The 26,676-nt window shown below is 47.1% G+C and overlaps 1 protein-coding gene across 2 annotated transcripts in view; it reads right to left on the reverse strand.

Annotated features, from left to right (window-relative positions):
* Positions 1 to 26,676, reverse strand: part of Nsd2 (nuclear receptor binding SET domain protein 2) — an 86,121-nt gene that overhangs the window by 15,060 nt on the left and 44,385 nt on the right. The window contains exons 6-12 of one of the 2 annotated variants that reach the window (XM_042670962.1): positions 21,526 to 21,670; positions 17,703 to 17,818; positions 12,993 to 13,074; positions 11,903 to 12,027; positions 2,320 to 2,451; positions 1,487 to 1,610; positions 565 to 765 (exon numbers count right to left, since the gene is read on the reverse strand). In XM_042670962.1, coding sequence (XP_042526896.1) covers positions 565 to 765; positions 1,487 to 1,610; positions 2,320 to 2,451; positions 11,903 to 12,027; positions 12,993 to 13,074; positions 17,703 to 17,818; positions 21,526 to 21,670 — 925 coding nt within the window. Of the gene's footprint in view, positions 1 to 564; positions 766 to 1,486; positions 1,611 to 2,319; positions 2,452 to 3,941; positions 9,391 to 11,902; positions 12,028 to 12,992; positions 13,075 to 17,702; positions 17,819 to 21,525; positions 21,671 to 26,676 lie in introns of those variants that run through there. The other variant, XM_042670963.1, reaches the window with a different exon arrangement.

Below are 26,676 nucleotides of genomic sequence, written 5' to 3' on the forward strand. Positions count from 1 at the left end.
ACACACACACACACACACACACAGGACTTACAGCACACAGACACAGACGCATAAAGACCAGACACACCAGACGCGCGCGCGCACAGACACACACACACACACACACACACACACACACACACACACACACACACACACACACACACACACACACACACACAGTGTGCCCTAGCAAGGATCTCATCTGATTTAATTAAGGCTGTTTCCCCAGGGGCTGAGCCCACTATTGAGCAAGAGGCTCTGGGTTCCATCCTCATTACTGCAAAACAAAAAAAGTTTTTCTTATGTATGAAAGGCCCTTAAAGCCCAAACAAAGCAAATCCAAGCAGATGGCTCAAAGAGAGCCCCTCTTTAAAAATCACATATCCTGAAGATGGTATTTGAGGAGGAAAGAAGAGAACGAAGTGCAGGTCCAGCACCACAGAAAAACTAGTGCCACGTCAGCAGAAAAAAAGACAGGAGCTGCTAGTGACAGTCAAGGGACCACAGCCTCTGGCAACAAGGCCACCTCCTGAATCCACACTCAAGTAAGAAAGCCTCCCACCCCCCTTCCTCGCATCCTACCTTTCGAAGGCCGAGGGTTAGACGGGTTGGAGGCATGGCAGCTCACGCAGCTGTGTAGCGGACACCGGAAGCCCCGGCTCTCAAACACGGTGAGGGGGTACTGCTTCACACAGGCCTCGTGGTAAAACTTCCCACACTGAGTTACAACACAGCGCTTCACCTCTGTCTTGCTCTCCTTACACACGAAGCATGAGTGAATCCCTAACACAAGGTTAAAGGGGCGGAGAGGAAGGTATAAAGAAAAAGGATTAAATTGCCACGAGAGGTGAGCGAGAGCGACTGGAGGAGGCGTGCGTGGCGCGGAGGCCGCTGCTGTCTCCGACCTTACGGACGGCCCAGGTGCTGTTTAGAAAATCCCAGCCTTGGGGCTACCTCTCGGCCTGAGCATCAGCTTCACCCGAGACACAGTAAAGTCACTGCACGGCTGTGGGCCGAGCTGCAGGAGCTTGCAGAGGCTGAGTTCTCTGCACCACAAAACTTCCTTCTCTTTCCTGGAAGTTGCCGCTAAGTGTGGTGAAGAGGCGCCAGGACACCCGGTTGAGGGGCTGCTGAGGGCTGCCGGGCACATGGCTCTCCGGCCTGACGTGGTTGCAGGCAGAGCCAGCTGCGAGCAGAGGCCACAGAGGGTGCAGCTCATCCTCCCACTGGGACCCCAGCCCGCAGGGAGGCCTGAGCGCAGGCTGACACATACCACTCTCCTAGGAGAGTGGTGTCCTCGGAACCCAACAGACACCTACAGTCCCAGCCCTGCCTGTAGGCTCAGGCCAGGCCGCTCAGAGGCAAGGGCATGACTCAACAAGCAGTCTGCCACTCAAGCAGTAAAGCCTACACTTGCTGGACGGGCACCAGGAAAACAGAGGTAATGGCAGAGCCGGCGGGGGTACACGACGCAGGACCCCCAGCCTCCAGAGCCAGGACTTGCCTGAGGCACACTCGCGGCAGGTGAACCTCCCTTCCGGTCTCCGGGGCAGGCCGAGGCAGGAGAGGTGGAAGGCGCCGCAGCACGGGCCCTCGCACAGCAGCAGGCTGCCCGTCTTCTCACACAGCTGTAGGGACCAGAGGGGCCTTGAGCACACCTGGCCGGGCTTCTCCCACCCTCCTGACCACAAGGACCGCGCAGCTCTGTGCCTCACACGCAAAACCCCACTCTACTGCACACACCAAATGCAGCCACCTGTACTGCCACACCCGGGAGGAGAGGATCAGAGCCAGACAGAGCGTGACAGAGAGGGGCCGGTCCCTCAGCAAGGCCTGGAGCCCTCCAGGTCACCTTCTACGTATTTCAGATCAGTTGAGAATCAAGAAAACCCTCAATGTTGGTTGTGTTGTTTTTTTTTTTTAAAACAGAGACCCACTGTTCCACAGGTGACAGGGCCTGAGCTGTGGACCAGTTCTCAAACGTGGACAAGTCAACTTCCACAGGATGTCTGGACTCTTCTCCCTCCTAGGCTTGGGGAAGGGCTGAGACTGAGGCACAGCGGACGAGTTTGGGGAAGGGACACCCACCCAGGCCACTGTCACCAGGCCTGGGGATGTGATCTCAGGCTGTGGCTGGCCTGCTCAGGGTACATGCGAGCAGGGAGACCGCACCACCCCAGCACACGTGCCGTTACTTCACCCTCGGACGCTGCCTCTGGCCAATCCCTTCCACAACAGGCATGGTGGGTGGGGTGGGAGCTAGGGAAGGGTGGCGTGCTCTGCTGTCCCAGGCACCGGTCACTCTCACCAGCAGATCAGATGCTGCCTGCCCCTCACCTGACACACGTACTCCTTTTTGGCGGTTACTCCTCGCTCAGACTTTTTAGATGACGTGGACACTTCGGTCTGTGTTTCATCTGCGCTTTCATATGGAGATTCCGAGGGCTCGTCTCCCGGGCTGTCCGAGACCTGGAGATGAAGGAGGTGGACGACAGTTCACTAGCCACAGAAAACAGTGGGTGGTCATGCCCTTTACACACCTGCCCCAGCCCCGGCTCCTGGGGTGGCACTGGGGATGCACACCACCCACCGGCTTTGGTGGGAATAGTCAGCAGAGCTGTGTAGAGAACTCAGAAACGGACCTCAAGTCGACTCAATATTAAGTACACATATGGATATGAGGAATAGTCCTCTAAAATGAAGTAACTTATGAAAGCCCGATTTTCTCTACTAGATCAACAAAGGCAGGTTCTGAGATCAACATTCTGGCACTTTCTTAGCCAATCTGTTCAAGTCCAGATACCAAGTGTGCTCTTCTGGAAACGTTTTTTTCTACACCGGAGCACTGACCCAAGAGTCAGGACAGACATCCAGCCTTGCGTAAGGACTGGATGCCTGTGCTCCCTGCCCTGGCCAGCGCTGGAGGCTAAGGTGCAGACCCTGAGCAGACCGGTGACTCCAAGGCCACATGACACGGTCTCTTCTCCATTTCAGAGAGCATTAGTTAAGACTCGCACTCAACAAGCAGTAGTGATATTCAAAGGAGTATAACAAAACCTTCCGGCCTAATCCAGGCCTTTAAAAAAAAACTAATTTTGGCATTAGGTAAATAAAGATTGTAAACTAAATTTTGGAGATGTAACAGAAGAAAGTGTAAACGGCCTCTTGTGCACCTCAATAATCCCACGTGATGAGGCATGGATTTGCCGTTTGCCGATGCACACAAGGCTAGATCCTGACACTGGGCCACAATGAGAAACAAAGCCAAACCCTACAAAGGAACATGACCGCTCCTGTGCCTCATCCAAGATTTATCTCACTCTTCTGATTTAGCTCACTGAAGTTACAAGGAGTGGGAGAAGGAACAATCCTTGGTGTCTGGGGACTGGAACTTGGTGTTACAGTGGGCTGTCTTTCCAGAGGCTCCCCTGGCTCCAGTGGAGTGGGGCAGGCTCCGTGAGCACCGAGGGATGGGGCGGAGGGACAGGCAGCCTTCTGGGCTGCTCTCTCACCTTGTGCAGGCGGGTGGGGACAGCATGAAGGGTGCCAGAGCAGAACAGTGTCACGAGGAGGCTGACCAGTGGCGGCTACGGGGCCCCGCCCACCCTCGACCATCAGCTCCTCCCACTCAACATCCAGAGAGAGGCAACTTGACATGCTTGGGTTCAGTGCCCAGCCATTACAGATGGGGTCACAGGTGGGGTCGGAGTGCTACTGCACGAAACAAATGGGCACTGGGAGACTGGGGAATCAGGAAGCAGCCAGTGGCCACAAGGGCCTGCTCAGAGAGAAGTGCCCATGGGTGCCCAAAGCCCAAAGAGAGGACCTTCCACACAGATCCAAGCAAAAGAGCCAAAATGCTCCATCCACCAACCCAGCGCTTCCCTTATTGTGGCCAAAACAAATTTAAAAAAGAAAAAGTATGGAAAGAAAGACAGAAAACACAAACCAGTCCTGGGTCAGAGGAAGGAACAGCACCTTTTATTTAAGATTTACAGAAAGTTAGCACGTTTCCACTTGGAGATATTTCCTAAATTAACAAAGTTTGTTTTGAGGAAATAAAACACTGAATACAGATTTTGAATGGAAATATAAATGTTAATGACACACATAAGGCTCTTTTCCTGATGGAATCTGAGATCCACATACAAAATACAGACCTTACAATATCACAGTCCATGACAGGATTGCAGCAGGCCCCACCCTCACCCTCCAGCCCCCCAGCCAGTCAGGAGGGTCCCTCGGCTCTCTGCTCAGCAAACAACTGCAAGGAGAGCCGAGCATGCGCCTCATTCCAGCTGTGGGCTCCACCTCCACGCGCAACAGGCAGCAGGCTTACTCGGAGATGCCATTTGTGGGAGTGACACATCACCTGCCGGTCCCAACACAGTCCCAGCTCTCAGTCTACGACATCTATGATCTACTCCACATCCAACAGGGCGAATTAGGAAAAAGAAAAGTAGCGACTGACCGGACACAGACTGTCAAGAACTTTCCTGTCGCTTCCCGCGTCCACCAAGGCCACATTTTGTGGCACTGATTTCCAAGCAGCTTAGTTCCTGACTTTCCAAAGTTTCCTGGAGTCTGAAAATACTTTCTCCTCTCTATTCAGTATGTGACAGTGCGGAGTCACCTATCTGCCTTAGACATACACTGCTCCAGGGACAGGGGACGCAGCCTCCTCCATCTACCTCAGGGGCTTTCAAGATGGCTTCACCTCAACATGTGACCAGCAGGCATCTTCCAAACACCTGCCAGGAGCAGTGTGGCCACCAGGAGGTTCACCCCATGGCTGCCACAGGAAGCCCACCCCTTTCACGTGCTGTTACACACATCGAGTTTTTAATGGTTTGACAAAACAAATCCCTTCACAAGTTGAATACTACATCATTTAAAAATACAATTACAGACCTTGAACAATAAATATTTCTATAAACCAACAATTGTTTTTTAAGTTATGCTTTTGTAAAGGAAAAATATGATAACTAGAAGTATTTCACAGAATGTTCGGGGTTTACAGATGGCAAGAATCCTGTGCTCAGCAGATATAATGAGCTTCAAATTAAAAGGACTAATCTCAGACAGGTCTTCCAAGTTAACATCACAGTGAAATATTGAGAGTGGAATTAAAATAATTTTAAAGTAAGTCGTTCATCATCTAAAATTACTAAAATTCAGCTTTTTTTTAAATTAAAAATGACCCTTTGGGTTACATAAAACTAGAAGCTTCCCAGCTGCCCCTAAATGCTAGGGTAAGGTTGGGCCAGAAGTTACAGGAACACACGGAAGTGTGCGCGTGCACGCACACACACGCACGCGCACGCACGCACGCACACACACACATTCTAGCCCAGGGAGTGTTGTTGTGCTTCACCTAAATCTACGAGGCTTCTGTGGAGTCCAATAGCCTGAGGAGGACAGCAAGGGGTAAGGGCAGCTGTGGGCACGGTGGTCACGTCTACTGCTCCCACCAAGGCCTGGGCTGGCCGGTCACGGCAGCAGGCCACGTCTTGGTTTGGAGACTGCCAGTTTGCCTGGCTGGCATAGTTAAGCAGCCAGTTCAGGACCCCACCCTATTTCATTTCTATTTTCTGAAAACAGATTATCCCTAGATGATTAGCATGCTCAAAATCCTACCAAAGAGGTGCACAAAAAAATCAGTAACTATGTAGGCTAGAAACAATTACAAACATGGACCTAGCATGGAACCACGCAGTTACATGGAAATCTGACAAGATGAGGCCTGTCATATCGTTACAGGGGTACCCTTGCTGGTAAAAATGCCCCTCAGAGTATGTCTCTCACCCTTCCTGTACAAGCAAGAAAAAGAATGCCAACCCAACTTTTTTTCCTGCTAAGGACAGCCTATTTTTCTTCACAAGCAGACAAATTATAGTGAAATTTCTACTATTCTAGGTAAAACAATAAAAGCAATACCTGAAAAAAATCACAATCAGTATCATTTCTCCAAAAGTCCTAAAATAGACAGGAGTCAAGTATGTTTCTTAAAAACAAAAACCAAAAAGCTTTATAGACGTCAGTAAGAAGCATATTAGGAAAGCCCTTCTGTGGAGTGGTATACAGTTTCTCCAGCAAAGGACAATTTAGACTTCTAATCTGAAAGATAAACAGCAATCCTTTGCAACTTTTTGTTTTTAGATTTTTAAAAACTGAGGTAATTCAACTATTGATTTTCAGAAGCATAATATGCTGCACATTTCAGAGTCTTGCAGAGAAGCTGACCTTCACAGCAGGAGCTGAACTGGCCAGCCACACTAATGGCTGCCTGGACAGAGTACAGTTCCTCAGAACTGGGACCGAGAAAGGAAGCCAGCGTGCTAAACCCGTCCCAACAGTCCCATTTCTCACCTGCACTACAGACAGAGGAACTGTGGCTTCATGTGGCCTTCGTGTGGGCATCTCAGACCCACACAGGTCCCTGAGGTCAGCAATGAATTGCTCACCCAGAGCTCCTGGTTCTGCTCATGCAGGTGGAAGGAAGCAAGGGCCTGCACAGGATGCACACCAGGACTTGAGGATGGACAGCAACTCAGATCAGCACTGCCCTTGACCACGCTGTGAAGCCCTGACCAAGCCCATGGTTCAGTCACTTTAGTTGTGCACAATTAGGTAATATGTTTTAAGGAAACTAGATGCTAAGGTAGAATCTGAATTCTTCTTTGTGGGGCATTTCTGCCACAGACCAGCAGGTGGCAGTCACCACCTATCACCTGGCCATGCCCACAGGCATCCAGAACCAACTGTGGGCTGACAGCGTGGGAGTTACTCATCTGCCATTAGGTGTTTTGGTTTTGCTGTTTTCTTCAGCCTTCTCTCTAGCATGTTCTGCCATCAATGATACTTCCCTCTGCCTCATCTGACCTCTGACCCCAGAGGACCCTGTCTTAAGTTGTCCTGTGCTTCCGTGTGAATTACTTCAACAAAATCCCAGAAATCAGACCGCAGTCTAAGACCTCCCTCCCACACAAGTGAGCTGCTCCCTGCTTAAGAGGCAAGGGACTGACAGATCCCTCCTGCATCACACAGGGCCCCTCCAAGTGAGGTCCTTTAAAGTTTTGCTTCCTTGGTGTGAAGCTTTGCTTAGGTTTCTTGGTTTCCAGGAATATCCTCTTAGCAACGCAGATGGAACTAGATGAAAAGAGCACTAGAGTCTTGAGTGGCACCTACACCTAGAGGTGTCACGACTGGAGAGTGACACTCGCTTTTCGTCAGCTCTGAAGAAAAGCTGCTGGGAGGCAGGAGTCCGTGGGGCGGAGGCGCAGCGTCAGCGCCAGGATCTCGGGGCCCAGCGCTCAGGCCTCTTGTGCCAGCATGTGCATGACAGGCTCGCTCTGGGGTGGCAGAGGGCTCACACTTTTACAGTAGCTACAACCCAAACTGTGATACACTCAGACACGCTCCCCTCTCTGGAATGCCTGGCGTCTTACATGAGAGCTACCTACGCTCTCCGGGCAAACATGGTACATGAAGACGACCTGAACCAAGCCAGTGGGGGCCGCGGGACGCTCCTCCGCATGGCCACGCCATCAGTTCAACAGCTGTGAGGCTAGACATGGGCTGTTCTATTCGGATGTCTTTAGGAAATAAGGAATTCCTGCAGCATAATGCAGGTTTGTGCTCATGACAAACAAGCCGCTGCCTTGCCCACATGCCCTCCTTGGGAGGCTGAGGGCTACACTCTCACAAACTTTGCCACACAGGGGACTATCCCTCTCACTACCTCGATTCCCCCCAGAGTGGGGCGGTGCCTCCCCTCAGCCAGGCCCCTGTGCTCGGCTGAGGGCCCCGCGCATGGCGTGGGCCCCACCAGGCCACTTCGAAGTCCTCACCCCCTCATCAAGGAGGAAATGCCTGCCCACTGGCTGACCCATGATGCACCTGCACACGTGGCTGACCACCTGGCCTCACCATCCACTCAAAACTCATCATGCAGTCATTTCAAGTGAAATCCCTTCGTATTTCAAGTTGGCATTTTTGCTTTTGGGAGACTGCCTGAACCAGGGCCATTTATATGCCATCAGTTTTTTTTATGCCCCCTCCCACTCCCATTTTTTAGTGTTTCTGAGAATGTTAAAAAGACCTACTACTCTCTCTTTTGTGTCCTTTAGGAATAATGCAACTTAGCTCCTAGGACATGTCTGCCACCACGTCTCCCACTACATTTGAGCAGAGCCAGTGGGACAGCTCACCAGCCCATAGCTACAGTCCAGAATCCTACTACGTCACACAAACAAACCTAGGCCTCCGCCACTTTTGGGTTTATTTAGTCTCCACATGCACGATGTAATCAAGAGGATCACTCTTCATGCCAAAGCAACATTTATACTTTTAGATAAAAATGGAATGATGACTTTATTATTTTATTATACCATCGTGGTCACACAGAGCCATGGAGTCCTTGAAAGGCGCTGGACGCCCTAGTGTTTCACATGCTTGGAACGGACACTTTCACACAGGCAGCACACATCTGAGGAGTGCGTTGAGGGCAGCCAGGCACAGTTCGCGTGGCCCCATGTGTGGCAACAACTCTGACTCGAGCTGAAGAGGCGAGTGGAGCCTTTCCTCCCATGCAAACCCGCGACACCTGGGCAGCCATGGGGGGCGCCTGCGGCCACAACACTTAAACAGGATGCCAGTGCTCTACAAAAGCCACTCGGGCTATGGTTGGCATGAGTAACCCATGGCGTCCTCTAGGCAGCAGTCATTGGATCAAGAGTGAATGGCTCACAACGAGACTGTAAATGGTAATTTTTTTCCTAAAAATTTACTGTGTCTAGTGTCATAATAAAAGTGTTTAGTAAAAAAGGACAGATCCAAAACTCTTCCTGCCTTTTATGTTGGAAATTAGTTTAATATCTACAGTATTGAATACATTTCGTTGGCAAGGAGAATAGTTGGGAGGACCTTCTAAATGTGTGCTGTTGGTTCTGAAAGAACAGATGCTGACATTTCTCCATAAAAATTCGGTAAGTTATGAACTAGAGGAAAAACGGCCTCTAACAGGAGGGCCCCTTCAATATGCGTCCTGTCACAGCTCTGGGACAACGGATCGAAGGGCCTCCTTTCCCACCTGAAGTCTACATTGATCACTGGAATATGAACGTGTTTCTGTTATGAGATGAATGTGATTGATTAAATGGCCTTGATTAGGTATCTTACCTTGGTCTTAAAATTTGTTATCTGTTTTCTTCATTGTATGTGTTTATTAATACCAATAAAAACAGATTATCACACATCTTCCATAAAATGATTGTGAGAGAAATGTCACTTAGTGTGTACGATGATACACCACCTGCAGCAGACATCTTGGGGAATTACATCACTCTAAGTGCGGTACAGGGCGGCTGAGTTCAAGTCCAACTTGACTGATGTGGGCTCCCATAAAAGCTGTTACCAGTGAAGGCGAAAAAAATAAGAATTTGCTCTACTAAGGGAACAAGAAATGAAGTTACAAAACACTTAAATCACATTAATTCCTTCACAGGCCTTTGTCATGCAAGTGTGCCACTTTAATCTAGTCTCTTCATGGGGTGATGTAATACCGTGTAATAATTATTCCAATGTAAATTCATTTATCACAGACATTTTTAAACCACAATAGGACCTCCAATGTCTTATAATACCAATCTTTCCAAAAATACCCTCATTTCTTTCAATCAAGTTTAGTAAAAAGAAGGAATTATAAACATGCAAAGGAAGGGACCCACAGGGGCAAGCTGAGCCCCACGCGGCACCTCTCAGGCTAGACCAGGACCAGCAGTCTCCAGGGTAGTTGGTGACACCACACTCTGCTGTGTCAGGAGGCACCTGGCCCTGTACATCTGTAAACACTCACTGCAGTCTGGTAGTAGACAAACCTATCTTTTCACCTAAAGTGTTTTAATTAGCAGTCAAATTCTGTAAAAATAACTCCAATGGAAGATTAATATAAGCCACATAAAAATGGCCTAATGGAGAAGGCCTACTAACTTAAATAATGAAGAACAGAATGCACAAGGTAGGATCTGTCACTTTCAAAATGTAGGAAGATCTGTGAACTGAATGTATTTCGTCTATGGTATAAATGTACTTCATCACCTATCTGTCTCTGAAGTTGTGAAGAGCTAAGACCAATGAAGTGCAGTGATTATGAAGTGCTTTTTCTGGGTCCTCTTCTGAGCCCAGCCTGGCCAGAGCCCCCTGGGCCACTGCTCCCCCCTCCCACCCTCACAGTGTCAGTGCACAACACTGATGCTTAGGAACAACTGGAAAGAACTTGCTGCCCTTCCCAGTGCACTCTCTCTCTCTCTCTCTCTTCAGCAAGAGCACAAGACCTCAGCCAGGTAAGTGAACCAATATATGAGGCAAGAAAAATTCAATTAAAAAAAATGACAAGGCTAGGGATGCAGCTTGGTGATAGATTATTTGTCTAGCATGCATGCACAAGGCCCTGGGTCCACCCCAGCAACACACGCCCACAAAAACTTATAGACATCTATACAGAGAGATATCTATAAATATATACATCTAGATCTATATCTACATATATGTAATATAAAAACACAAACTTAAGTGAAAGGGCCTAAGAACAGAAACTTATCATTTTTAATATTCGTGGGTAGAACTGCAGATCACCTTCCATTTAACTTTCCAGTATGTGAAACACTTGGACAAGGAAAGATAAAAGGAAAACTAATTTATATAAAATTTGACTTTTTGTGTTTCAGGAGCTTCTGGATAGAAGCTCAGTGAAGAACTGAGTCTGTCCAAATGTAAGAAACACTTAACTACACAAACCAACTGCGGCAAGCTGCAGTCCCTCATGTGTGAGCACTGTGATTAGTCTGACCAGTCAGTCATGGGAAGATCCGTGGAAGGGGCAGTCTATGTTACACTGTCATTGGGTTCAGATCTACTGAGTTCTCCAGACACCCCACCAGACAGCCCAGGTCCCTAGTCCTCACGTTACTGGAAGGCTCAGTCTTCTTCAACGAGAAAACCATAGCAGAGGCCACACCAGAAGTGCTGCCTCTGCCCCAATAGCTAAAAGAGGGACTTTTCAGTCCCTGCCTCACTAACCTGTTCCCATAAAGGCCAAGGTTATCACTTCCTTACAAATATAGAAAAACAGAACCTCAGTCTACAATGAGAAAAACAATCACCAGGATCAAAATAGAGAATTTTAAAATAAGCTCCATGAACAGTCACTAAAATTATGAAACCCAACTACTTCTAAACAAACAAAAAACCCCTCAATCCTGTCTTTTGTGGCCAGTCTGTGCTGTTTTTGGTGATGGCCATCTAATCTAGATGACAGTAACAACTTCTCTACTATTCTCCTCTACGGTGTAGTACTCCCAAGTCCAGAACCCACACGGGGTAGGGAATAGCAGCTCTCTGACCTGACTCCATCGTCAGGAATCTGAGACATGCCAGAACTCAAAGGAATCAAACTTGAATGGAAGAAGATGAAGAAACCTTTGGCTTCTCCGCGCACCCATGAGCCCTTCATCCCACCCAGTGAGGATGTATGGTTGAGCAGTATTAGCACAACCACTGTGGTGGGACGTGTCAGAAGCGGTGCAGGCTTCCTTTGCTGTGAGAAAATACAGTGTGTGGGCTTACAGACAAGACTACTTTACAACAGGCTGATTAAACAATTCATCTCCATCAAGACTGAAGGACACACGTACATTTGCGCATTCGACGTGTGCGTGTATTTATATTCAATGTGCTCAAACACACAAATGGGTGTGCTACTTGTCCCTATTGATAAACTTTGGACAGGAAGACCTAAAACTCATCTACCCCTATGTGGATACCAATGCTATGCTTCTTACGTCTGTTTTTCACTCACACTGCAAGTTTGGTCACTAATGGCCTTCACAGAAATGCCATGGTATCATTATCATTAGTTTACCTCATTCTCAGTTAAGGATGCAGAAGGAGATGAACTTTTGTTAAACCCAAGAGCTGAAGACGTTGCTGCGGGAGCCCGATGTCGCTTCTTCAGTGGTTTGCATGCATCAGACAGATTTTTCGTTGCTGGAAAATAATTTTGTTTTATAAAGTAAAGTTTGAAGTGGTAAACCCTCAACCCGTTTACTGATTTAAATTGCCTCTCAAATAAGAGCAAAAGATGAATATTCTAGGTTCCTCTTTCATACTAAGAATGTCATTTTCTTATCTCTGTCACCTGGCTCCCCAAACCATCAACCCAGGCTCCAGGCACATAGACCAATCAATCCACACTGGGTTTCATATCCCCTGATGGATTATGCTGAGGAAAATTCCAGAAAGATTTCATCCATAAAGAAGTTCAGCACAAAACTCTAAAACAAAGTTTTAAGAAATGTAATTCTTTCGAATAATCAGTTCAGTGTTTAAATTGATAATCTGAAAAAAATTAGCTGATTTCTAAAAACCAGCAGAGCACCTCAGGCAATAAGGGGAGCATCCCCTCCTACTTTTCACTCCAGTATCCCTAATCTGTGTTCATTTTCCTTTAAGGATATGCCAGCATCCTCTGATAAATCATCAGTGGATTTCAACGCGATAATTCATGAAAAGGTCAAAGGGTGTGATGACCCCTTTTATTCTTTGAATAGCTATTTTTCATGTTTTAAGCTAGTCTTTTTGACAAGTGAGACAGAAACAACTAGTCATTACTTTTAGCCATCAGTGCAGAACACCAGGGTCCTAAAGTCAGGTGGAATTTGTAGTGACAACTGGTGCCCTCACGTAAGAGCCCTGTTAGGGATTTCATCACTCTGTAGTGAAATTTCAAGTTGAAAACAACAAAAATCGATAGTAATTTAAATTGAACTGAATCCTTGCGATTTTCATGTTCCATAGGCCCTTCTTTCCCTGTCCTTGGCTCCAGCTGCACTGCTGTTTCCTCTTCTCCAGCTCGGCTCTCCTTTATCCTTTCTCCCTAAGGCCTGGACTGCACCTGCTCCCCTATCAGCCGGAGCCCCCATAGTCAGCAAGGAGGAGTCTGACACACGTACCTGCCTGGCTCTTCAAGGAGGAGGCTGCCTCCATGGCCTTGTAAGAGCTTGCTCGGGCTGTTTTGTCGGAGATCGTCTCTCTCTGTTATTAAATGGGGACGGAGAAGGGAGAAAAGAATAAAGAAAACAAAGAAAAATGTTCTTCTAATATGAAAGGACAGAGTTTCTGAAATTTCTCACCACAAAATTTCCTGCTACACGGGCTGGGAAGGTGGCTCAGTGGTAGAGCGCTTGCCTTGCATGCATGAGGCCCTGGGTTCGATTCCTCAGCACCACATAAGCAAAAAGAAAAAAAGCCGGAAGTGGCGCTGTGGCTCAAGTGGTAGAGCGCTAGTCTTGAGCTGAAGAGCTAAGGAGACAGTGGCCAGGCCCAGAGTTCAGGCCCCACGACCGGACCAAAAAAAAAAAAAACAAAAAAAACAAAAAAACAAAACTTCCTGCTACATCTGCACATGCAAGTGGCCCAGCTGCCTAACCTCTGGACTTTTTCACACGATGGGCTGGCTGATCGTTTGTGTGTGTGCAGTCCTGAAGCTTGAACTTAGGGACTATGTACTGTCTCTGAGCTTTTTGGCTCAAGGTTAACTCTTTACCACTTGAGCCATAGCGCCTCTTCCAGCTTTCTGATGGTTAACTGTAGATAAGTATCTCACGGACTTTTCATGCTCTGAATGACTTTAAACCATGATCCTCAGATCTCAGCCTCTTGAGTAGCTGGAATTATAGGCATGACCCACCAACACCTAACAATTAAAAAATAAAAAAGAAAGAAAAAATAGAAATAGAGATAGAATTTGGGGGGGGGGGGGGGTTAGCTGTAGGTCTTGAACTCTAGGCCTGGGTGCTGTCCCTGAGCTCTTCTGCTCAAGGCTAGCGCTCTAGCACTTGAGCCACAGCCCACTTCCCACTTTTTCTGTTTATGTGGTACTGAGGAATCAAACCTAGGGCCTCATGCATGTGAGGCAAGCGCTCTACCACTGAGACACCTTCCTAGCCCAGAAATAGAAAAATTAAAAACAAAACAAAACACACTAGGCTGTGAGCAAGCCAAATAAAAACTCATACCCAGTGAGTCTTTACTTTTGATTTCTCTGGCTGGGAAGGAGGCTTAGTGGTAGAGTGCTTTTCTAGAATGCATGAAGCCCTGGGTTCGATTCCTCAGTACTACATAAACAGAAAAATGGCACTGTGGCTCAGGCTCAAGTGGTAGGGTGCTAGCCTTGAGCAAAAGCAGCTCAGGACAGTGCACAGGGCCTGAGTTCAAGCCCCAGGACTGACCTCCCCCCCCCCCCCCCCCCCCCAATTTTTTTTTTCCTCACAATTGCGAACAGGAAAAGAAAGGAAAGAAGGGAAAGAGAAGAAAGGGAAGGGCGAGCGCTCTACCATTTGATCTTGATCCACAGGGCCACTTCCGGTTTTCTAGTGGATGATTGGAGAGAAGAGTCTCATGGGGGCTGGGAAGGTGGCTCGGTGGTAGAATGCTTGCCTTACAGCCGGGCGCTGGTGGCTCACGCCTGTAATCCTAGCTACTCAGGAGGCTGAGATCTGAGGATCGCGGTTCAAAGCCAGCCCGGGCAGGAGAGACCGTGAGACTCCTATCTCCAATAAACCACCAGAAAACCGGAAGTGGCGCTGTAGCTCAAGTGGTAGAGCGCTCGCCTTGAGCTGAAGAGCTGAGGGACAGCGCCCAGGCCCAGAGTTCAAGCCCCACGGCCGACCAAAAAAAAAAAAAGAATGCTTGCCTTACATACATGAGGCCCTGGGTTCGATTCCTCAGCACCACATGAGCAGAAAAAGCTGGAGGTGGCACTGTGGCTCAAGTGGTAGAGTGCTTGCTTTGAGCTGAAGAGCTGAGGAAACAGTGCCCAGGCCCAGAGTTCAGGCCCCACAACCAAAAAAAAAGTCTCACGGTTATTCTTGCCTGGGCTGGCTTTGAACCATGATCCTCAGAATTCAGCCTCCTGAGTAGCCAGGATTACAGGCATGAGACACTGGCACCTGGCAAATTTTCTTTATAGTGTACTATTTTCTGAATTGTTAATAAAAACATTTCCACCTACATACTGTGAACTTTAATCTTCCAAATACTTAAGGCCACATATTTTTTAGAGATATAATTTTTCAAATACCACAAGGATGTCTTTTATTAGTCCATCAACACTAGTAAGTCACAGAAAGAAAATGTAGATGCTTAGAACCCTCTACAAAAATTAGTCCATCTGTCTCTTCAAGTTTCAAAAATCTCAGATTTGATAAAAGAAAAAGAGATTGAGAGTCTAGCTAATAGGCTTGGGAGTAAGCCTAATTATTTGCTATAAAAAAGCTCAAGTGGGGCTGGGAAGGCGGCTCAGTGGTAGTGTTTGCCTGCATGCATGAGGCCCTGGGTTTGATTCCTCAGCACCACAAAAACAGAAAAAGCTGAAAGTGGCATGGTGGCTCACGTGGTAGAGTGCTAACCTTGAGCTGAAGAGTTGAGGGACAGCGCCCAAGCCCAGAGTTAAAGCCCCACAACTGACCAAAAAAAGCTCAAATACTGGCTGTGAATGGGAAATTTCCCACTAAAGGAAAGCTACTTGAAGGAATAAACTGTGTTAACGTTGAGCAAGAAGTTGCTTTCAGTAAAGGTATATAGAAATGATTTTATATAAATTTCAGGGCTGGGAAGGTGGCTCAGTGGTAGAGTGCTTGCCTGGCATACATGAGGCCCTGGGTTCAATTCCTCAATACCATATAAGTAGGAAAAGCTGGAAGTGGTGCTGTGGCTAAAGTGGTAGAGCGCTAGCCTTGAGTTGAAGACCTGAGGGACAGTGCCCAAGCCCAGAGTTCAAGCCCCACAATCGACAAAAAAAAATTTCAGCCTGGTTCATGCCTGTCATCCTAGCCATTCAGGAGGCTGAGATCTGAGGATCGTGGTTCAAAGCCAGACTGGGCAGTAAAGTCCATGAGACTCTTATCTCCAATTAAACACTAGAAAACCAGAAGTGGCGCTGTGGCTCAAGTGGTAGAGCACTAGCCTTGAGCTGAAGAGCTGAGGGACAGTGCCCCCCCCCAAAAAAAAGTATTTCCTGCTATCTTCAATCTCGACTGACTGATTCACTGTAGATGTGACCAATGGCAAGGGCCCCACAGTACTGTGTTGACCAGGCAGATACTGTAGGGATCAAGTGTTACCTTAAACTACAAACACAGCAAGGAAAAAGTAAGACACACAACCAGGTTCACGAATGTAATCCTAGCTACTCAGGAGCCTGAGATCTGAGGATTGCAGTCAAAACTAGCCCTCAAAAGAAAGTCTGTGAAACTTCCAAAATAAGCTGTTAAGTGAAACTGTGGCTCAAGTAGTGGAGCTGAGCAAAAAATGCTCAGGGACAGTGTCCAGACCCTGAGTTCAAACTCCAGGAACAACATTAAAAAAAACAAAAAAGAATAAAAGAATAAAAATACACAGATGTGGTCCACATAGTTATACTTCAACAAGACATAAATACGTGAGATTTATTTTCTATTCCTCAAACTAACACAAAATAACAAAGGCAAATTAGTTAAAAGCAGTGAAAGATAGCATCAAGCTATCTTTTGGAACTATTTCTGAAAGTAACTTCAAATACAAAGAACAAAGTCTATGTAAATTCTCAGTTTGCAAAAAAGTAAACTAGACATCTGAAAAAGCCGAAATAAATGGTGTTTGGAAAGGGCACATATTTACTACATATCTGAGCATCACCTGATAGACAGAATATCCAGTTTGTCTGTCTACATGGATCCTGGTAAGCTACATTCCCTTCCAGGTACTAGGCAAACTGTCAGATGCTGAGGATATACAACAGGCTTAAGGTCCCGAGCTGCACATGTATCTGCTCTGAGCTGTCCCTTTTTTGTGACATCAGTGCTGCTGTATCTATCTGCCCAAGATTCCCAGTGAGTAAACAAGATCATGAATTACTAACAAAGTTAGTTCATAAAATCTGTTTCTGATGAATTCTGTAACTATTTTTATTGAAGTATTCAAATATATATGATTTTCATGTTACCTCATTATTTATACATTATAAGCCCTATTGACTTTCTTTTCCAGTATTGGGGACTGAAGTAGGGCCTAGAGAACACTCTTCTACTGAGCTATACCCTACTAACCTAATTTTACCCATTCTGAATGTCAAAGCATTTGGATGCTATATTCTTCTTCTTTTTTTTTTTTAAGATTAAGAACAAAGAGAAGCACTTATCTTTGCATAACTTTTAAAAAATATTTTTAAATATTTTTTTTTATTGGTCAGTTGTGGAGCTTGAACTCTGGCCCTGGGCGCTGTCCCTCAGCTCTTCAGCTCAAAGCTAGTGCTCAACCACTTGAGCCACAGCGCAACTTCCAGCTTTTTCTGCTGATGTGGTGCTGAGGAATTGAACTCAGGGCCTCATACATGCCAGGCAAGCACTCTATCACTGAGCCACCTTCCCAGCCCCTAGTTTTTATTTTTATTGTAATTATAACAGTAATGTACAGAGGTGGAGTCTGTATTCCTGAATGATGAGTAGTTTCTGTGCCATCCCTGGTGGGTAATAAGTGTGTGCTTTCTCCAGCAGCCTCATTAATGGACCTTCACGCTAACAGCACCCTGGAAAGGGCCTCAGAGCCTCTGTCTTCCTCACTTCTGGGTCACAAGAATTACATGGCAAGTGTTCTTATGGGGCAGGCAAACCTAAAGCAATTACCTTCCGAAGACCGTGTTTGTCTATCCTGAGTCTTTTCCTGGGTGTGTCCACATCGACATCTTCTGGAGGGTCCTCTGTCCTCTTTGTGTGATTTCTTTTTTTCCCACTGACGTTACCTGAAAATAAGGATTGGAGGTGGGAAGATACATGAAAACCACTGCCAGTGCTGCCTTCCAGTGTACTACCAATGCTTCTCACAGTTTCTGTACACATAGCCACACTGCTCATTTCCAGGCCTGTGTTTATTGGATCAAACCTCTTCACAGTAAAAATCTAGGGACTAAAATACTTTGATCTAGTTATTATTACAGTGGTATTTATTACATTTTCACTTTGATGTACTATAGCATTGAATTTAAATATAAGTGCTTTGAAGAATCATTTACTGCTGAGGCTGGTAGGTTACTCCAACACTTGGGAGGCTGAGGCAGGAGGATCTCAAAGTTTGAAGCCAATATGGGCTACACAGTAATACTCCTTGCTTGCTTGCTTGTTTGCTTTTTGTTATTGTTGTTTTGCCAGGCCTAGGACTTGAACTCAGGGCCTGGGCACTGTCCCTGAGCTTTATTTGCTCAAGGCTAGCACCCAAGCACTTGAGCCACAGCACCATTTCTGTGTATGGTGCTAAGGAATTGAACCCAGGGCTTCATGCATGCTAGACAAGCATTCTACCACTAGGCCACATTCCCAGGGCCACAGCAATACTTTTTTTTTTTTTTTTGGTCATGGGGCTTGAACTCTGGGCCTAGGCACTGTCCCTCCGCTCTTCAGCTCAAGATGAGCACTCGACCATTTGAGCCACTGTGCCATTCTGGTTTTCTGGTGGTTTATTGGAAATAAAGTCTCACAGACTTTGCTGCCCGGGCTAGCTCTGAACTATGATCCTGAGATCTCAGCCTCCTGAGTATAGCTAGGATTAGCGGCGTGAGCCACTGGCGCCAGGGTTAGCCTTTCTTGAAAAAAATAAAAATCAAGGGCTGGAAAGGTAGCTCAGTGGTAGAGCTTTTGCCTTGCATGCCTGAGGCCCTGGGTTCGATTCCTCAGCACCACATAAGCAAAAAGAAAAAAGCCAGAAGTGGCTCTGTGGCTCAAGTGGTAGAGCGCTAGCCTTGAGCTGAAGAGCTGAGGGACAGTGCCCAGGCCCAGAGCTCAAGCCCCACAACGGACCAAAAAAAAAACAAAAAACAAAAAACAAAAAAACAAAACAAGCTCAGTGCTGGTGGCTCACACCTGTAAACCTTGCTACTTAGGAGGCTAAGATCTGAGGATTGCAGTTTGATGCCAGCCACAGGAGGAAAGTCTATAAGAATCTTATCTCCAATTAATCACAGGAAAAGTCAGAAATGGCACTGTAGTTCAAGTGGTAGAGTGCTAGCTTTGAGCAAAAGAAGCTCAGGGACAGTGCCCAGGCCCAGAGTTCAAGCCCCACGACCAAAACAACAACAACAACAAAAAACCTCTAACCCCACAAAAAGGTGTCTAAATAGCACTGACCTAAAAAAAAATAAGATAGAAGACAAAAGTGCAAATTCTAGAGATAATTTGAACCTGCAGTATTTCTTTTAAACAAACCCTGGCCAGGTGTGGGTGGCTCACACCTGTCATCCTAGCTACTCAGGAGGCTGGGGGCTGTGGTTCAAAAAGCCAGCCCGGGAAGAGGCGTGCAGAGCAGAGGACAAGAGCAGACACTCAGCCTGCGCGCGAGGCACCAGGACCAGGTAGCCCAGCAGACCCACCAGAGTGTCATCACCTGCTTTTCCCTCATTAGCTTTCCATTTACTGGTGAGCCTCAGGTTTCCCACCACAGAATAGTTCTCAGTCCTTTCCGAAGGTATACCCTGTTCTGAGCACCGCCCCTTCACGGGGGGGGGGGGGGGGGGGGGGGTGGCAGGCGTCCACACAGACGTAAGCAACAGGCACCAGTGACACACACCTGTAACCCTGCCCGCTCAGCAATACCACGGTTCAAAGCCAGCCTGGGCAGGAAAGTCCATGAGACTCATCTCCAATTAAGCACCAAAAAGCTGAAAGTGGAACTATGGCTCAAGTGGTAAAGCACCACTCTTTGAGCAAAAAAGCTGAGGAAGAGCGCCCAAGCCCTGAGTAGAAGCCCCAAGACCAGCAGAAGGAAGGAAGGAAGGAAGGAAGGAAGGAAGGAAGGAAGGAAGGAAGGAAGGAAGGAAGGAAGGAAGGAAGGAAGGAAGGAAGGAAGGAAGGAAGGAAGGAAGGAAGGAAGGAAGGAAGGAAGGAAGGAAGGAAGGAAAAGACAGAAGAAAAAAGGGGAAAAAAAAGAAAAAGAAAAGAAGAAAACAACATGGACATCGGGCTTCCAGCACTGAATGGACCTGACAATTGGCAGTGATCTTTGAATTAGCACCAGGGCTGCCTAGAAGGTCAGGGTCAAGGCCATCCAAGAACCACACACACCTAAAACACCCCAAGGCTGGACACTCACGTCTACTGCGTGAGGACAGCTTCCCATCTTAGCATCAATGGCAAAATGTGACACCCACAATCAAATACACTTTTTCTTCAGAGAACCTGACCTGGCTTCAGGAATGATCGGCTCTTCTTTAAATATACCAACCATTAAAAAGAAATGCCTTCCTAGATTTAGTGTACTGCTGCAGGGTGAGGTGACCTTGCCTTTAAAGAAAAACCCACGAACCCTAAACATCATGCTACTTTAGATCAGAGAGTCTGAGCAGAACTCAAGATTAATCTAAGGAGGTGGTGAGGAGATCCAGCAAGTCCTAGACCAGGTCCCGGGTGTGCGCCACATGGAGTGCTGCAGGGGGAAGGTTCCTGTGCAGGCTTCTGCCTTCCTCCTAGCTATGTCTTCTAATTCTTAGGCCACTCCAAAACTCAAACAATCAAGACACAGCTATTGCTGTTGTTATTTCTTTGGCGGCTTGGGATTTAAACTCAAGGTCTTTACACTTGTCAGGCAGGCAGGCACACTATGACTGGAGTCATGCCCTCAGACATTTTTCTAATTTTTCAAATAATCTCTCTAGTTTTTTTCCCAGGCTGACCTAGACCACAATCTTTCTAATCTCTGCCTCCTGAGTTGCTGGGGTCATAGGCGTGAGCCACAACACCCAGCACTTACCAGAGCATATTGTTAGTACCTACTCTTAGATTAAAATGGCGGTTTTCGGGCTGGGAAGGTGGCTCAGTGGTAAAGTGCTTGCCTCGCATGCATGAGGCCCTGGGTTCGATTCCTCAGCACCACATAAGCAAAAAAAGAAAGCCGGAAGTGGCGCCGTGGCTCAAGTGGTAGAGCGCTAGCCTTGAGCTGAAGAGCTGAGGGACAGTGCCCAGACCCAGAGTTCAGGCCCCATGACCGACCAAAAAAAATAAAATTAAAATTAAAAAATGGCAGATTTCCACTCATGGTGTGTCCAAGCCCACGGAAATCACAACTGATCACTATCACACATCCTCTCCAAGTCTTACAGCCTTGTGTCGCTCACCTCACCACTGCCCAAAGCAAAGCAGCACTTTTGTATTTTTTAAACTCAAAACCTAGGAAGAACAAAAAGATACCCAAACCGAAGATCAATCTACCACTTCTCAAGTAATCAGACCAGGCACTGCCACTCCAGGCTGAGCTCCCTACTTGTGGAGGCTGCCCCTCGTGAGGGCACAGCAGAAGCAGACACAGAATACAGGCCTGATTTACCCCTCTAAGCTAAGAGTGCTACGAAGCTGCCCGGCTCCCTTCTGTTCTCTTCTACACAACTCCTTCAGCTGTGTTTGCTACGTGGCTACCTTCCACACATCTATCTAAGTAGAGAACACAGCACAGTGGTAGGTTTACCAGCGTCTTCTTCACCCTGGGCAGACGTCACTAGGGCAAACTTGGTGTTATAGCGTGCTTTCTGCTTTTCATTCAGCATGTTCCACTGGGATCCAAGCAGTTCTTCAATCTCCTCGCCTGCGGCATCTGGGTGCTCTGCCACTACCTAGTAAATGGCGGAAAGAAAAGAAAAAAAAATCAATATATATCCTACAAAATTAAGAAAAGTGGGGGAGGGGAGGGTTGGGTGAGGATCCTGATAAGAGGTGACATTAATCAAGACATGCTGTGTTCATAAACTGCTTGTTGAATGGCAACGCCTCTGTACAGCTTAAGGTAATAAAAATGAGCCGGGCGCTGGTGGCTGATGCCTATAATCCTAGCTACTCAGGAGGCTGAGATCTGAGGATTGCGGTTCAAAGCCAGCCTGGGCAGGAAAGTCCATAAGACACGTATCTCCAATAAACCACTAGAAAACCGGAAGTGGCGCTGTGGCTCAAGCAGTAGAGAACTTGCCTTGAGCTGAATAGGATAGCGCCCAAGCCCAGAGTTCAAGCCCCACGACCAACCAAAAAAGAAAAAAGAAGAAAAAAAAAAGATAATAAAAGTTTTGTTTTTTTTTGTCAGTCATGGGGCTTGAACGCTGTTCCCTGAGCTCTTCAGCTCAAGGCGAGTGCTGTATCGCTTGAGCCACAGCGCCACTTCCGGTTTTCTAGTGGTTTTATTGGAGATAAGAGTCTCACAGACTTTCCTGCCCGGGCTGGGTTTGAACCGCAATCCTCAGATCTCAGCCTCCTGAGTAGTTAGTGTTACAGGTGTGAGCCACTGGTGCCCAGCAATAAAAGTTTTTAAGTCAGAATGTTTTATGATGTACAAAAAAGTGACTGGAAATTCAAAGGTCAGTAATCATAAACAAAATGACATTGGAATTTGGCTACAGCATTCACTGATGTCCTGTCTATGGTTGTTTTCACAATGTTATGTTTCACAACATTTTCAAGACCCTGTGAAAATCTGTCAACTGAGAAGGAGCACTTAACTAGCACATTCTAGAAGCCGGCCACGTTCCAGAACTGGCTCCTTTACTGAGAAGTTTTGGGAAGGTGCCATCTCTACCTCTCCTGTGTGAAGTAAGGGCAGAAACAATTCACCTGGCAGGGTAAGCCATCAGGAGGCTAATATTGGCTGATTACCATCACCACATAGATGATGAACCACCTACCCAACCACCACAGTAACCTATCCCCGCACCCCAAAGCCCCCGCTCCCTGTAGACCGCTTCCCTACAGCCTTCGAAGGCCTCTACCAACTGCCCTCCTGCTGCCTGAGTGGGTCATATGTCTGTTCCCTCTCTTGCCCTCTTGCCTTTTAGCTGGACAGCAAAACCCCGACCAATATTTACCACCTGCCTTTCCAGATAAAGTGAACACCACCTCCCACCGCCACAGGTTGGAAAGGATGCCCTTCTCAGTGTGAAGTCCCGCTCCGGCCCTTCCACTAAAACAGTGCTCTTCCCAGGACCCCACCATTATCCCACCCCTGCCTGGGCATTCCAAGGCCCACATGCAACCTAATTCCAGTGCTTATTCATTCATTATTTTAGCCAGGCAGGAATCTGTCTTCTGACTTCCACCTCACCCACTACATCCAAATCACAGCCCTCAACGCCCGAGATGCCAGGATCAAGGCCTTACCACCAGCCAAGTTTGCAAGCAAGGCCTCCGCTCCACAGGGCACACTCAACTTGTGGACCCACAACCTCCTTGGCCACCTGCCTCTGTCCTGATGCCTCTTACCACCCACCTCTGGCCCAGCCTCTCAAGTAGGGTGAGTCCTTACTTACCACATTAAACAAGATTCCCTAAATCCCTACTCTTCTTCTTGCTTCCATCTCCTGCCTCTCCCAACCCATACCAAAGATCAGCAATGACAGCCTTGTCCACACGTGGGACAGAACCACTGCTCTCCCTTGACTTCTGAGATCCCGATCTCTAGAGGTGATTCTCCCCCATCAGTCCCCGTAGGCTCCATACTCCCCCCTCAAGCCCTCTTCTCCACGACCAGGCTCAACCGTACATCCTTACAGGTTTCTACTAGCATACTTCTGAGAAGTATTTCTAAAATACTCTGCCAGGAACAGCAGCCACCATCCCTAGACCAGGGTACTTCTCTGCTTTGTTTTCCTCTCTCAGCATCTTATGCAAAAAAGGGAGCGGAGAAAGTGTTAAAATCTAGGTAATGAAGACAAGTGCTGACTCATGATGCCTCTATCGTGGGATGGTGTGAAAGCGATACCCACTACACTTTGAATCGGGTCCTCTCTCACCATGCTGAGCCGAGGCAGTAAACGCAGCTTCCAGGCAGGTCTGAGTTCCTGGGAAAACCAAGCTCCACAGAGTGCTACAGGGCTGAGTGTGATGCTGTTTGTTCAGCGAGTTAGATGCAGTCAGCGCACTTGCCACTAAGCAGATTTCCAGTTGACAATGGGTTTAGCAGAAGATGACCCCACCATACATGGAAAAGTACCTACAGAAGCTGGGCGACGGTGGCTCACACCTGTAATCCTAGCTACTCAGGAGACTGAGATCTGGGGGTCGCAGTTCAAAGCCATCCCGGGCAGGAAAGTCCATGAGACTCTATCTCCAATAAAAACCACTAGAAAACTGGAAGTGGTGCTGTAGCTCAAGCGGTAGAGTGCTCGCCTTGAGCTGAAGAGCACAGGGACAGCGCCCAGGCGCAGAGTTCAAGTCCCATGACCAACCAAAAAAAAAAAAAAGTATCTACAGAATGATGGCTACATGTTCCAAACACAACACATACACACAAATATGAGCCAAGTCCCTACTCCCTTCCTTTCTGCCCGCATCACCTTGCTAGTACAGGCAGTGCCCACAAACCTGTAAGCTTAATCGAGTCAACTGTAGAGCAGGGGTAGTTTATACTCTCAAGAACGAAACTATGAATAAAGGATACAATTTTGCAAATAATATAATTGCAAGGTAAGCACTCAATAGTAAACTATTCTTTTATTTTTAGCAAGCTATTTCAAACATACCACAAAATATTGAGAATAAACAAAATGAATGTGGGAAACCAAATGCTCACAGGCTTGCACAGCAACTAAAACACGAGCAATACCATTCTAGACTACTGCTCCTCACAGGTTGTCCTACAGGTTGCACCCTTCCTTGGGTACACCTTTTCAGAGCTCACTTTTTTGCCTTTAGACTTCAGTGAAGAGTTCTGTGGTACCCATACTCTCACAGACTGACAGACACCATGAGCCCACCTGTTGGTACGCATGGCCCTAACGAATCCATGCGGTCTACGGAACCAGTGTCATTTGGAGAAACGGTGGTAAGAGACTTCTCAGCCCAGGCTGTGAAGGACATCACTTTGCTCTCTCTTGGATTACCCACTTGGTAGGAAACCAACCCTCTGTCACGAGGACAGCCCAGTAACCCTGAGGCACCCAGACAGTACATCTTCTGGCTCTAGCTGACACCTTATGGCAACCTCAAGCAACCCTAAGGCACAGCCATATAGCAAAGACATTCCTAAATTCTTGACCCACTGAAAACTGTTGTTTTAACCTGTTAGTTTGGAGGTAACTTGTTTGATATCAATATGTAACTAAAAAGGCATCTACAACTGAGACAAGCATTGGTTCAATATAAGTGGACCTATGAATATTAGAATCTGAGCCACATATGTAGCCACGCTCAGTACTAGGGAACTGAGGCAGGAGGACCAATCACCAGTTTGAGGCTAGTCTGGGCTATCTAGTAAGATTCTGTCTCAAGAATCAGGGTAAGTAGAAAAGGTTTTAAATGAAAACTCAGGCCAAAAAGAATTTGCTAGACATTATCTACCCCAAGCTCCTAGAGCTGATCAATAACTTTGGCAAAGTAGCAGGATACAAAATCAACCCACAGCCGGGCACCGGTGGCTCACGCCTGTAATCTTAGCTACTTAGGAGGCTGAGATCTGAGGATCTCGGTTCAAAGCTAGCCCGGGGCAGGAAAGACCGTGAGATTCTTATCTCCAATAAACCACTAGAAAACCGGAAGTGGCGCTGTGGCTCAGGTGGTAGAATGCTCGCCTTGAGCTGAAGAACACAGGGACAACGCCCAGGCCCAGAGTTCAAGCTCCACGACCAACCAAAACAAACAAACAAAAAAATCAACCCACAAAGATCAGTAGCTTTTCTATATACCAACAAAGAACAGTAAGAGAAGGAAATCAGGAAAAAAAATTCCATTTGGAATAGCCTCCAAAAAAAAAAAAAACAACTAGGAATAAATATAACCAAGGAAGCCAAACTACAAAAATCTCAAGAAATCAAAGAAGGGGCTGGGAAGGTGGCTCAGTGGTAGAGCGCATGCCTTGCAAGCCTGAGGCCCTGGGTTCCATTCCTCAGCACCACATAAGCAAAAAGAAAAAAGCCGGAAGTGGCACGGTAGCTCAAGTGGTAGAGCGCTAGCCTTGAGCTGAAGAGCTGAGGGACAGTGCCCAGGCCCAGACTTCAGGCCCCATGACCGGACCTCCCCGCCCCCCCCCCCCCAAAAAAAAGAAATCAAAGAAGATATTAAGAAATGGAAAGACCGCTTACATTCATGGATAGGTAGGATTAATGTCATGAAAATTGCCACACTGGGCTGCAAAGGTGGCTCAGTGGTAGAGCGCTCGCTTTGCATGCATGAGGGCCTGGGTTTGATTCCTCAGCACCACATAAGCAAAAAGAAAAAAGCCAGAAGTGGCGCTGTTGCTCAAGTGGTAGAGCACTAGCCTTAAGCTGAGGAGCTGTGGGACAGCGCCCAGGCCCAGAGTTCAGGCCCCACGACTGGACCCAAAAAATAAAATAAAAGAAAGAAAGAAAATGACCACAGTGCCAAAGGTAAGCTACAAAGTCAATGCAATCCCCATCAAAATCCCAATGAGATAGAGACAATCACTGAGATAAGAAAAAACAATCCAAAATTTAATATGGAACAAGGAAAGATTTCAAATAGCCAAAGCAATTTTAGGCAAAAAAAGGAAAAAAGAAAAAGAAAAGGCACAGCAATGCTTGTGGTATCACAATCCCAGACCTCAAGCTCTACTTCAGAGTTTTAATAACAGCTTGGTACTAGCTCAAAAACAGGCCCGAAGATCAGTGGAACAGCCTAGACG

Source organism: Dipodomys spectabilis, unplaced genomic scaffold, assembly GCF_019054845.1.
Source record: "Dipodomys spectabilis isolate Male_0828 unplaced genomic scaffold, ASM1905484v1 ptg000594l, whole genome shotgun sequence".
NCBI lineage: Eukaryota > Metazoa > Chordata > Mammalia > Rodentia > Heteromyidae > Dipodomys > Dipodomys spectabilis.